Here is a 14,480-nt window from a genome sequence, read left to right on the forward strand (position 1 = left end):
CCGCGGGCGGCCGGCGCCCGGAGGTGGGGCCGCGCCGAGTGCAGTCCCGGCCCCGCCGCCGCGCCGCCACCGCGGGGCCGGCCTGCGCCCCGGGCCGGAGCGGAGCTCGGCCGCCCCGACTTGCAGCCCGCGCGGATTTGAGGCTCCGGGCGCCTGGCGCCTCCGATCGCCGACTGCGGCGCGGCGCTGCTTCGCCCTAGAGGCGGCGGCCGGGCAGGCTGCGGGGCTTGTGGATTTTTAAAAATCCGGCTTCTAGGAGGACCGTTTCCTCTCGACATGCATCCCTCCGGATAGACTGAACATCCCTCGGTCCATCCCCCGCCCCGCGCGGTCAGAGGCGGGCGCTGGGTGTGCGAAGAGGATCCGGGTTGAAATCTGCGCCCCCGGTTCTCGTCCCCGCCCCGTCGCCCCCTCAACCTCCCGGAGTCAAAATTTCCCGGGGATTATGTTGCGGGAAGGTAGGTAAGCGCGGGGCGCGGCGCCCGCTGCCCGCAGCCGGACCGGAGCGCGGCGAGGCGGCCCCCGGCCCCCGCAGCTGGCCGCGGGCCGAGCGCCCCTCGCGCCTGGAGGTGCCGCTCGCGGTGGGGGAGCGGCGCGCCCCGCTCGCGGACGTCCCCGGCTCTCCCCCCGCTTTCCGTTAGGAGCCCGGCGAGGAAATACATGCCCTCCCCGAGAATCGCCCGCGCCGGGGCGCCGCGCGGCAAGGTGTAGGCAGCGCGCGGGGTGGGGCGACCGGGGACTCGGGTCCCCGCGGCTCGGAGCGCCGGGGCGTCGGTTCTCCATCCTGCCCTCGGGCGGGCGGAGCGACCCCGGCCCCCACTCCCCGCCCCGACCATGGTAGTGTTCAATGGCCTTCTTAAGATCAAAATCTGCGAGGCCGTGAGCTTGAAGCCCACAGCCTGGTCGCTGCGCCATGCGGTGGGACTCCGGCCGCAGACTTTCCTTCTGGACCCTTACATTGCCCTCAACGTGGACGACTCGCGCATCGGCCAGACGGCCACGAAGCAGAAGACCAACAGCCCGGCCTGGCACGACGAGTTCGTCACCGACGTGTGCAACGGGCGCAAGATCGAGCTGGCCGTCTTCCACGACGCCCCCATCGGCTACGACGACTTCGTGGCCAACTGCACCATCCAGTTCGAGGAGCTGCTGCAGAACGGGAGCCGCCACTTCGAGGACTGGGTGAGTCGGCGCCTCCCAGCCCAGCGCCGGGCTGTGGGGTCCGGGCTTGGTTGGGGTGGAGGGAGACTCGCGGCCTTGGCTCTGGTCGTAGGGTGCGGGGACTTACTGTCGCCTGGGGTGTGCGTGCGCCCAAGCCTCAGCTCCCTTGGAGAAGCACGCTCCACTTGTAACTGGGGAGAGGTGGGCGTTGGGGTGAGGAAGGCGAGACTTGGAGAGAGGGTCGGGCGCTCTGCCCCTGCGCGCCGCGGGCGCTGCGGGGCTGGAACGCTGGGGGCGCTCGGAGCCTCCGGCGCCTTCCCGGGCGCGTGGTGGGCCGCCTGTGTGTGGCTGTGTGTGGGTGGGTTCCTCTGGCCTTGGAGAGGCACGTGGAGCCCTAGACCGAGGCTTCTTGCACGTCCTGGCTTTGTCCTGCTTAGCTGAGTGAGGAGCTGCTTTATTTTTCCCTCCGGAGGAAGCCAGCTTGTTTCCAGTCTGTTGCACAGTGGTTAGCTCCCCTTCTGACACAGAGGGAGAAAAACGTGTCCTCCTCCAGGATGTCGCCTCCAGGGCCTAGGAGACATCAGCCCAGCTTGTTTGGCCCAGTGCATGGCCCGTCCCTCCAGAATGAGTGTTGCATTTCAGAAATGTTTTTGCTAGTAATTGGAAATCAGTGCTTTGAAACCCACTTATAGTGTTTCCCTGTTTTGGTTTCAAGAGACTGTAGGATGAGATGCCACTTCTAAGTCTGAGATTGAGTTAATTGGTCACTGTCAAAATATTAGGGACTTGGAAATAGGCCTTGTCCATATACTATAAGCCAAATGCATTCCGCCGTGGCACCCAGAGAAGCAACCTTGTTTTAGCTGTTCTTGGAGGGATAGTGTTAAACGAGGAAATGAATTTCTGTATTTTTAGACTTGTTACCTGTTTCCACCAAGAACAGGTGTGGCTCTGGGTGTACATGTTTTCAGGGTTCTTTGACCTATACAAAAAGAGAGGTATCTGCTTCTCACGGAGAGATGTAGAAAAATCACCTTCTAATGATTGAGAACAAATAACTTCGTGAATGTCCTACTGTCAGAGGTTGCATACGAATCACCTTGGCACATCACCTTACATATTTTTTCAAGGGGATGGAGTTTTAGGGGAAAATCAGAAAAAGCCTGTTGTCTCTATGCTCAGGGCTGTGATGTAGTCTGTCCGAAACCATGGTTACGGGGCTTGCAGGGAAGCTCCAAGGCACCACACCAAGTCCAACCCTGGGTGACTTGTGACTTACACTTTGGGAAGCAGGAGAACCGTTTATGGAATCCCAAAGAATGCAGTGCCATTCCACTCCACCAGTGCCCCTTACCTCCATCCCCCTCCCACCGCCCGAGTTCCCACTCATGCCCCTTGTCCTTCCCACACCTGACTGTCAGACCTTTTACTCATAAAAGCAGTGTGTGTCTGAGGGGGAACAGGGCGAGACCTCAACACTAAAAAACTGTGGATTTGAAGTTGTTGTTGTTTTGGAATAGGAAGGAGAAAAAAGCCATGGCAGCGGTGGTAAGGAGATGGGCCCTGTGTGTATGCAGCGGAGGGAGCTGGGCAGGAGGCAGAGCGCAGGAGGGTGGACGGCAGGTCTGCTTTTATCCAGAAAACAGCTCTTGGTTGGAGCGAGGGGCGCCTGAGTGCTCCTGGTGATGCTTTGCTGGGACTCGCCCGTACCCTTGGGCAGATGAGGCCACCGTTCCCGCTTCTGAGCTGGTCTAGTGAAGCGCGCAGTGGCCGCTAGTCTTGCTTGGTTATCTTTCCCTAAGCTTCTCAATTCACGTTGGATTTGGCCCCAGCCAAGGTCACCTAGTACACAGGCAAGTTTTACAGACAAGGACATTGTGTCCCAGAGAAGCTAAGTGAGTCCCCGAGGTAACATGACAGGCAAAGGGGGGTTGGAGGTAGGACCCAGATCTCCTGTTGCCCCCCACTGGGCTGGTGGAGAACTGAGCCCCCCGGCCTCCCAGTCTGTTCCCCCTGCAGATGCACATGCTGTGTCCCTGAACGTTTTCATTGTACTTGATAGTTTAAAGTGCTTTCAAACCATTATCTCTTTTGCCTTATTGCAGGTGTGAATTAAGCATGATAGGTATTAGACAGATTAAAGAACCTTGAAATACATACAGAAAGACTAAAGTCATAGGGTAATGAACCAAGAAGTGGAGCTGGTTCTCTTTGCTCATCTAGTGCTGTTTTCACCAGAGGAGGCTGTGGCCACTGCTTCCTCCCGCCCCAGGGTGGGTGCATCAGCAGAGGTGACTGGCCCTTGGAAACAGAGACAGGGTGCATGTGGGTTGTGTAAGGTCACCTTTCCCATTCCCGTCAGCCAGGGCACAACTACAGAATCACACGTTTGGGTAGAATTCCCGGGGCTCAGGCCTTTGTGCTCTTTGCCTGGCGGTGATGAACAGATCCACCCTTTCTCAGGTGTGGCTAAGAAGCCTGGCCTGAAGTAAGGAACTGTGGCTGGCATGGAACAGCTGCTTCTCTCAGTGCTCTGGAGCATTTCATCCAATGGCAAGATGAGTTCACACGTCGTCACCGAGTTTCTGTTCGGTGCTCAGATTCAACGAAGGAAGAAGGTTAGCACTCTAATCCAGAGGTAAAAGAGACCATAGGTGGCTCTCAAGGGCCTTCCATTTCACTAGGGAAACAACAATAACTAGATATAGATGGACACTTAAGTAGCAATTAGGTTCTAAATATTTGAAGGCATTCAGAAAGGGTGTAGGCTAGGGGAGCTGGAAGAATCTGGAGGGTTCCTGGAAGGAGGCCTGCGCTGGGTGTGAAATGTGGGTCACATTTAAAGAGGCATTTACAGGAGGAGGCAGTGTTTCCCGGGCATGGACGCAGCTGGAATAAAGCAGAGAATGCCTGTGGTCAGGGCTGGAGAACGGAGAAGCACGGCAGAAACTGAGGGTGTCTGTGAGAAAGGAGCAGGCAGGATCACGTTTCCTAAATTTCAGACTCATTATCTGGATACTGCCTGCTATTATTTACTTAATAGTTTTCAACATCGATTCTTTTACTTTCCACTTGAGCCCCAGTCTTTTAAAATCACAGGTTTAATTACTGTAGTTATAATTTTTCTTCATTCGCATTAAAATAAACACATTGCCTTGGAAGTAAAAAGAAAAGAGGTTCATCTCAGGTGCCTCTTAAAATCCTTAGTGATATGGGGGACACATTTTGAAAACACTGGAGTAGGAGAGAGTTTAGAAAACCGAGGTGGATTTCAAAATGTTTAAAAGTCAGGCTGAGATCATTATTCTCCAAATAGTGAGAGACGTATCAGTTGTGATGATAAAGGGGGTTCTTTAGAGAAAGGTTATTACAGAGACATGGGAAGATTTCACTTGTGCTTGAAGCAGAATCCCATTAAACACTGTTGCTATATCGGTTTTCCAAGAACGAGATGATAACGCTACTCAGTCTTTGGTGTGCATAAGAATCACTAAGGGGAAGGTGTGAAGAATACAGATCCTCTTGCCCACTTTCAGAGTCTTTCATTCTGTGGTTTAGGATGAGCTCTAGGAGTCCTTATTTTTAACAAGTGTCCTCAAGATTTGGACCAGACCATGCTTTGAGAAACACTGGACCAGAACAGCTCCAGGTAATTTATAATGTCAGGACTTTGTACAGAAATATTCTGAAATTTTCTAATAGACCTTCATGAGTCCTGAAGCAAGGTTTATAAGCATAATTGTGTAAACTAGAAATATGAGGATTCATGTTAGAGCCAGAGGCTGAATGGAGCTGCACTTGCATTTAGGACAGACACCGGGGAGCGCAGTAGATGGCAGAGAGAGTAGGGGGCGTATGCAGGTGACAGCTGGCTGGTCCCCTCACACTCAGGAGTTTGCTCTGTGGTGTTACTGGTCCATATACATCCATATACGGAGTTCACCTCCCCCTCCTCCCACTCCCTTGCACCACCCGTGCCTCTGAAGACATCTTTGGTTTGGGCCACTCCCGTGCTTCATCCGTAGAAGAGGTGCTCAGTGCTCATGATACGGTGGCAAGGACAAAGTCATCTTTTGAGAGGTGGTTCAGCAGGGCGCATAAGGGCGGAGCTTTGGAGCCAGGCTATTTAGGTTGGAATCCCATCAATCCATTTCATGACCTTGAGAGAACTATTTACCTGCGCTTCTGTTTTTTCTTCTGTGAAAAGTGGGTGATAGTAAAAGTACCCAGCTATAATAAAATGGGGTTGTTGTGGGTGGAAGGAGTCAATACCTGGAAAGTGTACGGCTAACGCCTGACCCTCAGTAAGGGGGCAATGAATGCTTCACTGCTACATGCATTATCATGTCCCCTGGACCTCCCATGGGGCTAGCCTGAGAACCGGTTCTTTCCTGAATTGATTATTCTACAGAACCCCAAGAAGCAGCTTCACATAGTCTCCAAAATATTTCTCGTCAGTAGGGTCATCTCATTTGGCAAGGACTGAGACGTGAAAGTTTCTGTTTCATTTTTCCAGTAGAGCCCATTGACAGGACTTCTCAAAATTATTCTACCTGCTGAACCTGGGAGATAGTCCTACACCTTGTTTGGAAAAGTTAGGCTCTGGGGCTGATTCCTCTTTGGTCCCAGAATTCCTTGAGGGAGATTCTTACAATGTAAAAGCCAAGGAAAGGCCCCTGTTGGCTCATATGCTGATGCCCTGGGCAAAGCCTGAGGACAGTTGTTGTGATTAAATAGGCCCCTGCTGAGTGTCATCCTGATGGTGGCCTGAGCATACCTTGGTACCCCCTGCTCCAAAGGTGGATTTCTATCTTCAGGACTTTTGACGGGAAATCTTAGAGGATCCATGAAAATCTCCATCATCATTTAATTAGACTGAGATGGGAAGGACTTGGGAAGGGGGTGTGGAAGGACTGGGAATGGTCCATGTACCCTTTTTATGCACATAAAGCCTGAATTTGTCCCCCAGCAGCTGAGGTTCCATGGATCTCTTGCTACTCTGCTTCCTATAGACTCCTAAAATGCTAACCTTCTAATTCAATATTGTTCCCTTTGGTACATAATTGGTTGTTTAACAACTACCATAAGGGTTAGTTCTTGCCCCAGTGCTTTCACAGCTGAATGGCTTTGGGGCCCTGAAGTTAAAGGGCCTCGGGCCTCAAGGGCAGTCAGACCTTGTCTGTCTGTCCTGTTTCTCCTGTGTGTTTTTGACCAGCAGCCAATTTAGAGAATATTTGAGGCCCTCAGTTCCCTAACTCCTCAGTGGGCCCCTTTCCTTGGAATCTGAGTTCTAACCACAGAATGCCTCTAGTACTCACTAGTTGTGTGCCTTTGGGCATGTGACTTAACCTGTTTCTTTAATCTGTTATAAACCTATTCATCTGTGATGTGGGAATATAACAGTTCTTACCTCTTAGGGTTGCTGTGAGAAATAAGGGAATCTATGTAAAGGGCCAGGCTACAATGCATTCTAACAATATTATTAATATTTGAAGAGTTATGTGTATGTATTCATAGTTTTAGAATCTTAAGCCAGAACATAGATCCAGTGAAAGATATTTTTCTCCTTGATTTGTGAACGTATTTATAAGAAAGTCTTTCATAGTCTACAAATAAATGTAATTTAGTTACACTTAACAAATTACCTTTTTGAAAATATTACAATTACTTGAAATGAGGTTGTTTTGAGAAGTCTAGGAATTGTGACCACTGTAGTCAAAGGTTAATTACTTATTGAAGCTTATGAGTGATTGGAAACAGGGGGATTCAGGAGCTGCTGTTTTGGTTTTACTGTACTAATTTCATCTGGTTTCATGGATTTAAATATATTCTCAATGCTGTTGACTCTAAGTCCCCAATTCCACCCCATACCTGCCCTTGAACTTCTGAACTCATGTATGTGACTGTCTTCCTGGCATTGCTGTTTGATTTTATACAGGGCATCTCAGACTTAATTATGTCCCAACTGTACACCTTATCCCCCCACCCCTCCGATCTAAGCCTCTCGTAGTCTTCCCCATCTCAGGAAACAGCAGCTCCATCCTTCCCACTGCCCAGGCCGGAAACCGTGAGAAGCCATTTCTGATGCCTCACAGCCGTCCTTCAGCAGCATCTGTTGTCTCTGCTTTCAACATGTGTCCCAGGTCTGATCATCTTTCCCATACCACTTGGCCCAAGTCCCTATCATCTCACACCTGGATTATTTTAACAGCCTCCTAAGTGGTTCACCCAATGTAGTCAGGTCATGTCGCTCTGCCCACAAGTCCCTCAGGGTAAAACCCAAGTTCTTATCATAATCTGCACGTCTAGCATGGTCAGGCGTCCTGTAACGCATGAACTCTCTGACCCCCGTCACCTGCACTACTCTTTACCTTGTTCACGCCTCTCCCAGACACAGTGACCCACTGAGACCCCCTTAAAAACATCCACCATATTCCTGCCTCAGCCTTTGCCCTTGCCATCTCATCTTTCTAGAATGTTCCTTCCCCAGATACCCTCATGGCTCAAGTCTACCAAATATTACTTTCTCAATAAGGTCTTTTCTGGCAGTCCTTTCTAAAATTTTACCCTCTCGACATTTATATGCTCCTTTCCTGCTTTATTTTGCTCTTTAGTTCTTAAATATTATATATTTTTCTTATGTATCTTCATTGTCTACCTGTAACACCAGAACAGGGGTCATGTAAATACAAAGGTTTTTGTTCATGGCTGCATTCTTGGCACCCAAAACGGTTCCCGGCACACTGTTGAATGAATGAATGAATTTCATTACATGAGTGTGTATTCCCTAAAAACAGAAGTTGTGTTGGTATTATTCCTGCGTTTGAGGAGTATGAAGTCTAGTTGGGAAACCCAGTATGTTAAGCAGTCGAGTGAATTCCTTAAACAATCTTTCTGTACAGTTGAAAGAAGGAAAAAGAAAAGGGTAACGTTACTTGATAAAAATCCGTGTGATCCACAAAGATGGTTTTATGAGGGAGTGTTATATTGTTTCCCATGTGACAGTTTCTAAGCTGAAGCATTTCCATCAAGTCTGAGGTTCTAAATGTAGGAATCATATACCCTCTAGGGGCCCAGGGCCCTGCAAGACGCTGGGATGAGAGAAGGGAAAGGCCCATTTGTCCTTCCTTTGCAGATTTTAAAATCAAGTTTAAATTCTCATAAGGGCTTTAGACACAAAACCCTTTGTAGTTGGCAGCAACAAGAAATGAAATTTAAAATTCCAGCTCCTGAACTCACAGGGCTCATTGAGGCATATGCAGACAAAGCTTCCAGGGGCTTCACCTAGATTAAAAGAACTCCAGAGCAGGCCTGCAGTCTTTTACATAAATAAAAGCTACACTTGGCAAAACACTGTATTTCTCTCCGAGTTCCTCTGGGTATATATGGGCTTGTTAAGTAATTACAATCTATTATAATGCTAATCAGCAGGGCTGCACCTGTTTGAAATCCAGTTTTCTGGCAGAACCCGTGTGAAGTGGCCCAAAGTCTGCTGTGCTGGGAGCAACTGAGAGGACAGGAGCACACTATTGTCACTGCAGCTTCTAAACAGACTAGAAAACTGCAGAGGGAATATGACTGAGCTCCGTAATCTCGTGTCTGGGAGGGAGAGAAGCACAAGCCTGATACCAGACCCAAGTGCAGAAAGGAGGACCTCCCGTGCCCCAGCCTCCTCCTGTGCCCTCTATCTCACCTTGAAGTCTCAGAGAGGTAGTTTTTAAGTTGGTGAAAAGTCACCATTATTTGCCACCGAGGAGTAAACTCAATGAGCTAAATCCTAATAAGTAGATCAGAGTAAAAATGTAATCAGGTTCAAGAGGGTTTAGAAAAATCATGGGAGGTGAATCTATAATTAATTATGGAGGAAAAAATAGCCTTCGATTTTGCGTATGTCCTTCCTGAATGAAGTTGCTCATTTTTCAGACTATAGTGTCTCTTGGTGCCAGTGGTCTTTCCTCAGCCAGGTGTAAGCATCTGTGAGCGGGAAGTGTGGTTCGTGTGCCCCTCCCTCTGCTAAGTGGCTTGCCATCAGAGTCTGAGCCATCAGGATACCGTTGTAACTCACTCATTCGTCAGCTGGTTGAATAGAGGCCCGCCTCTTTGAGGCCTGTCCTGTAGAAGCTCACATAGGCAGTGTTCGCTAATCACATCGACTCGGATTCTGCTCTTCTTGGAAGTTCATCTGTGTCGTCTGAAAATATAATGGTGAATGCCACTAAGATTCCAACCAGTGCACAAAGTGGTGTGTTCACTCATTGTCCCAGCCAACTTTTTATCCATTTAGCAAATATTTATTGAGTACCTTATTTACCAGGCACCATGCCAGGAGCTGGTCCCTGCTCTCATGGAGTATACAGTCTCGTAGGAGATACAACAGGAATCAAGGAATAGCATAAATATACTGGTCTGTAAAATTACAACTAAGAAGCCGAGCTCATCAGAAGCCTCTTAGAGTTGGGGCTACCTCTAGCTGTCACCTCTTCAGGGTTGGATAATATTTTTTTCTCCTGGGAAATCTAGTGAATGGGGAGTCAGGTGACTTCTGTTAATTGGTGGTGTTGAACCTTAGGTTCCACATGAGTTAGCACAGCCTAATGCTCTGTGAGGCCTCTGCTAACAGGGATCCTGACTTGGCGCTCTGCATTTTGGGCCTTGACTTTGCTCAACCTAGCACTTGATAATATTTCATCTTTATTGTTCTCCATGAAGCTAAGTCTTATCTCCCCTGAAAAAGTGCCAGCTTCTGTTTTTGTTCCCTCCTCATCTTTCTGCAGTGTTGTGATCAAAATCACAAAGTAATTTTTGATGGCTTACTTCTTGACCTAGTGACCAAGACCCACAAGGATACATTTATTTTAAAATGGAGCCCTCTATCTGGATCATTGAACCACTCAAAGGAGAGTCTGAAAACAGACAAGCGAGCAAGCAGATTTTAGAACACAAGGTCTCCGAATCCATCTCCCTACTTTCTGGACTGATGATTATCTAAACCATTTTAGGCAGCTGAGAGAATCATCAGTCAGCCAGCAAAGCTGGAGCATGTAACCAACCAGCGTTTGCCAGAGTATCTTCCACTTGCTGTGATCAAAGAGGTTGGGAAATGTTACAGGGGGAAATACACATTAGTATATTAAAGTCCCCAAGATGGCCCACAGCAAAGGGACTTGTACATCCCTGTATGTAACCACACATTTCTGTGATGAAGGTATTATCACAGAATGCTCTTATTTGTGAAAAAATTATTAGCACCATAGAACTAATGTTGTGTGGGAAATGTTTTGAAAAACATAATTAGATAAAAGAAGGAATGGGCCTTCCTCAAGTGGGCCGTTTGAGGATTCAACAGTAACACCTTTTTATGAAACAGTGAATTTGAAGAACTGGGAATTTACAGGAGAGGGGGTTCATATGGGTTCTAATAGTTAGCAAAGGCTTCTTGGTATGATTTTGAGTGAGGCCTTGAATAAAATAGAATCTGAACAGACAGGGAAGCGAGCCCTTCTAAATTGGAAGAAGAGCATGAAAAAATGTTGGACAAGCAGTTTTTATAGCAATTTTTTTAAAATTTGTTTTTATTAACTCTACTCACCTGAGGACATGCTTATTGATTTTAGGGAGAGGGGAAGAGAGAGAGAGAGGGAGAGAAAGAAAAACCCATCAGTTGTCTCCCTTGCATGCCCTGACCAGGGATTGAACCTGAAACCTAGGTATGTGCCCTGACTTGGAATCAAACCTGTAATTTTTCAGTGTACAGGAAGATGTTCCAGCCAACTGAGCCACACCAGCCAGAGCTGGACAAGCAGTTTTTAGTATTTTGGGTTATTAGGGCAGTCAGCAAACCAGCGAGATTAAAGTTGGAATGCAATCCAAAAATAATTGCTTCATTGAAAACACACACACACACGCGCGCGCACACACACACACACAACAAAACAAGCTATCCAAAGAAAGGGAACAGTGGATAGAATGAATATTCATTCATTAATCTGTTCATCCATCTAGCTAGCCATCCAACTAGCCAGCCAGCCATTCAACAAATATATATTGAATACTTTCTGTGTTCTAGGAATTTTGCTTAGAGCAAAGTGTTGAACAGAATCACTCATGATATATTGTACTTTTGGTTATCAAGGAAATCTATCCTGAGGGCTTGCCTCAATCTCCCATGCTATATTTCCAGTTAATTTTCTTTTGTTTATTTCTTGATAGGATCGATAGAGGTAGAGAATAGCTTTGTAGCATCCTTCATGTAATTGAGTGGTGGTTTGTCCAAATTCATGAATCTAAAAAAATACTGTGGGCTGTGGAATCAGTCAGTCCTGGGTTGAATTCCAGTTTTATCAGTTTAGGCTGCATGATATTGGGCAAATTATTTACCTTATCTGTACCAGCCTCTGAATCCCGATAAAATGGGAATAATAGCTATTTTATAGAATAATCCTATAAAATAGAATTATTGTGATAATAGATGAAACATGTAAAAGTGCCTGGCTTCTAGCAAGCTCTTAATAAATGGTAATTTATTATTGGTAAATATCTGCAATTAATATTTACTGTTAGATACAAGTAAAACTGTGCTTCCATTTGAAAATTTTGTTCAGTGATTATCAACTGAGGAGTTTTCAAGCAAAACCTTTTCCCGTCCCTACTGCCCTCCCTCTCTGAGATAAGCTAGCGACAGGAAACAGGAATTCAGGGTTTGCTGAATTCTAAGTGTGCAGAACTAGAATTCTGCACTTGGCCCTTTTTAGTTGGCCCGTGGGGTGGGAGTTGAGAGGAACATGGGTTACTTGTCCTTGGGCCGCCTTTGGTGCCAGTGGGTGGACCTACCTGACGCATTGTTCTATCCCTTTGAGTTTTTAAAAAGCAGAGGCAGTTTTGCATATTGGCCTGAATATCACCTGCATTTGCTAATGAGCTTAATGTGGTAACTGAGGGTTGAGGCTTCTTTACAGCCCATTTTGCTGTGGGCCAGGTGACTCCATTTTCCTACCATGTGTCTTACACAAACCCAGCCTCTAATGCGCTGCGCATTGATTGCTCTGTTGTTCCAGCCCAAGTGTAGGCACTGCACATAGGTGCTCCATTTAGAGAAGGACTTTGCTTTTGACCAGGATATCAGAATTGCTAAGGAGTAGCAAGAGTTGAAGAATAGCCAACCTTTTGAAAAGATTACTGTATGCTCCTAAGGATCATCTCTTTGTCCCTCTGTGGGAACAGGCGGGAAGTTTGCAGTCACTTTATTTTTTTAATCTTCACCTGAGGATAATTTTTTTTTTTTAGAGAGAGGAAGAGAGAGGGAGGGAGAGAGAAACATCGATCAGCTGCCCCCTGCACCCCTCCTACCAGGGATGGAGCCTGCAATCTGGGCGTGTGCCCTGACCAGGAATCAAACCAGCAATGCTTTGGTGTACTGGGATGACTCCCAACCAACTGAGCCACACCAGCCAGGCCTGCAGTCACTTTAAAATGGAAGGCTTAGCCTCATGTTAAAATAATTCCAGCATTATCCCAAAAGTAGGGAACATACTTTTTGGTCAGGGACCCCTTTGAGAACCCCTAGAATCGCAGAGGTGGCCTCCTGGCTTAAGGTTAGAAGTTCAGACCACCCATTGGCCTGTTATGTGCCACAGGATCCCCCAGCTTCTCCTTTTTCCCATGATGAATATTGGGGCTCTATTCACAGAAAGTGCACAGTCTCCAGCCATCACTACCTAGCTGGTTTAAAAAATTTTTTTCACTTTGGAAAAGACTATCTCATTGAAGTTTTAGGTGCCTGAGTACTAATTCATGATGACAGCTTTAGAATTGGCTTTCCTCTCTGTATTCGTCTGGTTTCCTGGAATCCAGGGGAGTTGTATAAGGGTTGTGCAGTGAGCCAACAGTTGTCGCCTTCTGTTGCCAGTTGCTGATGGGACAGAGTCCATCCTCATCATCCCACCGGACATTTAGGGCCCTGCCTGGCTTGTACCCTGCCCCTGCCCCATTTTCAGCTAAGTGGATTCCACACGGTGTGTGCTAGAAGCACCTTCCACGAGGGCTTGCCTCTGTCTTCCATCCCACTTTTTCTCTGTGCTCTGATCTCCCACGTCCATATTCCTGGAATACTCTCACCACCCAGTCAGCTCTCCCTTCTCTGTGGGCCATCCTTTCTAGAACTTGCCACACCTCTTTTGGCCTTGGGAATCCTGGTAACACTTGTGAGTTGTGCCCTCCACTTAAAATTATTGATGTCTCATGCTGATGACTGGATGCTCTCTGTCTCTGTTCTTTTACAGGAGCAGAAAGGTCTCTGAGAATAAAAACTCATGTCATTTTGTGCTTATACCCAGCATATTGCCTTGCGTATAATAGATGCTTGATTGGTTAAATAAATTGTAACATTAAATTATATTTAATATAATATTTACCTAAATAATAGATGATCGTTAGATATTTGTTCTGGAGTATTTTCCTTTTTCCCATGATAGAGAAGAATGTAATATTTTAAAAATTGCACATACATACACACAAACCTGTATGTACTTTAAAAAGAAAAAGGTAAGGGAGGGTAGGGACATATGGGGAGGACTTATATCTCTTACTTCAGCATTATTTAAAAAAATTAATTAACTATTGTTTAAAGGAGTGTTATATTTACAGAAATATTGAGCAGGCTGTACAGAGTTCACACATACCCTCTCCTCCCCAAACACAGTTTCCCCTATTATTATATACATGTATATTTGACTTTTAAAGTAAAGGGGAAAGAAGCAGCTTAGCCTCTGCACATTGCAGCAGGTGGCCTCATGGCATCATGGTTAAATGCAAAAGCTTTGCACTGGAGGGAGGTGGGTTCTCATTCTGGTTGTATGCCCGACCCAGCAGTGTGAGCTATTAACAAATTGTGTAACCTCTCCGAAGCCTTCATTTCTTCATCTGTAAAATGAGATCAGTAATATCTAATTGTGTTTGGAATAAACAATAGAATGCACAGAAAGTGCTCATAAAAATGCTTGTCACCGCTAAGCATACAAAAAAAGTTAGCTGTTATTTCTATAATTCTATTGAAAAAAAGAAACTGTAGATTGTGTGGTTTGGGAACTTGTTATGTTTATTCCGTTGTCAGAGTTCATTTGATGTGATTCTGTGTGTCTGAGGGTTGCTTGGGACTGGGAGCTGCCTTTCATCTGAGGGGCATGCCTTGGGTGGGTGGCAGTTCTCAGGGTAATGAGGTACATGGGAATGACTGTGGTCTGCCAAGTTTGTACATGCCGCCTGCATTCAAGCATTTGTATACAGGCCAGTGCATGGCCGCAGAGTCCTGCGGTCACAGTTTG

The 14,480-nt window shown here is 47.0% G+C and overlaps 1 protein-coding gene across 2 annotated transcripts in view; it reads left to right on the plus strand.

The window, feature by feature from the left end:
- The first annotated feature begins 688 nt into the window (after nt 1-688).
- The window catches only part of PRKCE (protein kinase C epsilon), a 416,865-nt gene continuing 403,073 nt past the window's right edge, over nt 689-14,480 (plus strand). The window contains exon 1 of one of the 2 annotated variants that reach the window (XM_081156232.1): nt 689-1,182. In XM_081156232.1, the coding sequence (XP_081012358.1) occupies nt 835-1,182 (348 nt within the window). In that variant the 5' untranslated portion in view covers nt 689-834. The remainder of the gene's footprint in view (nt 1,183-14,480) is intronic. The other variant, XM_081156233.1, reaches the window with a different exon arrangement.

This window comes from Miniopterus schreibersii (genome assembly GCF_964146895.1).
Source record: "Miniopterus schreibersii genome assembly, chromosome: 13".
Lineage (NCBI taxonomy): Eukaryota > Metazoa > Chordata > Mammalia > Chiroptera > Miniopteridae > Miniopterus > Miniopterus schreibersii.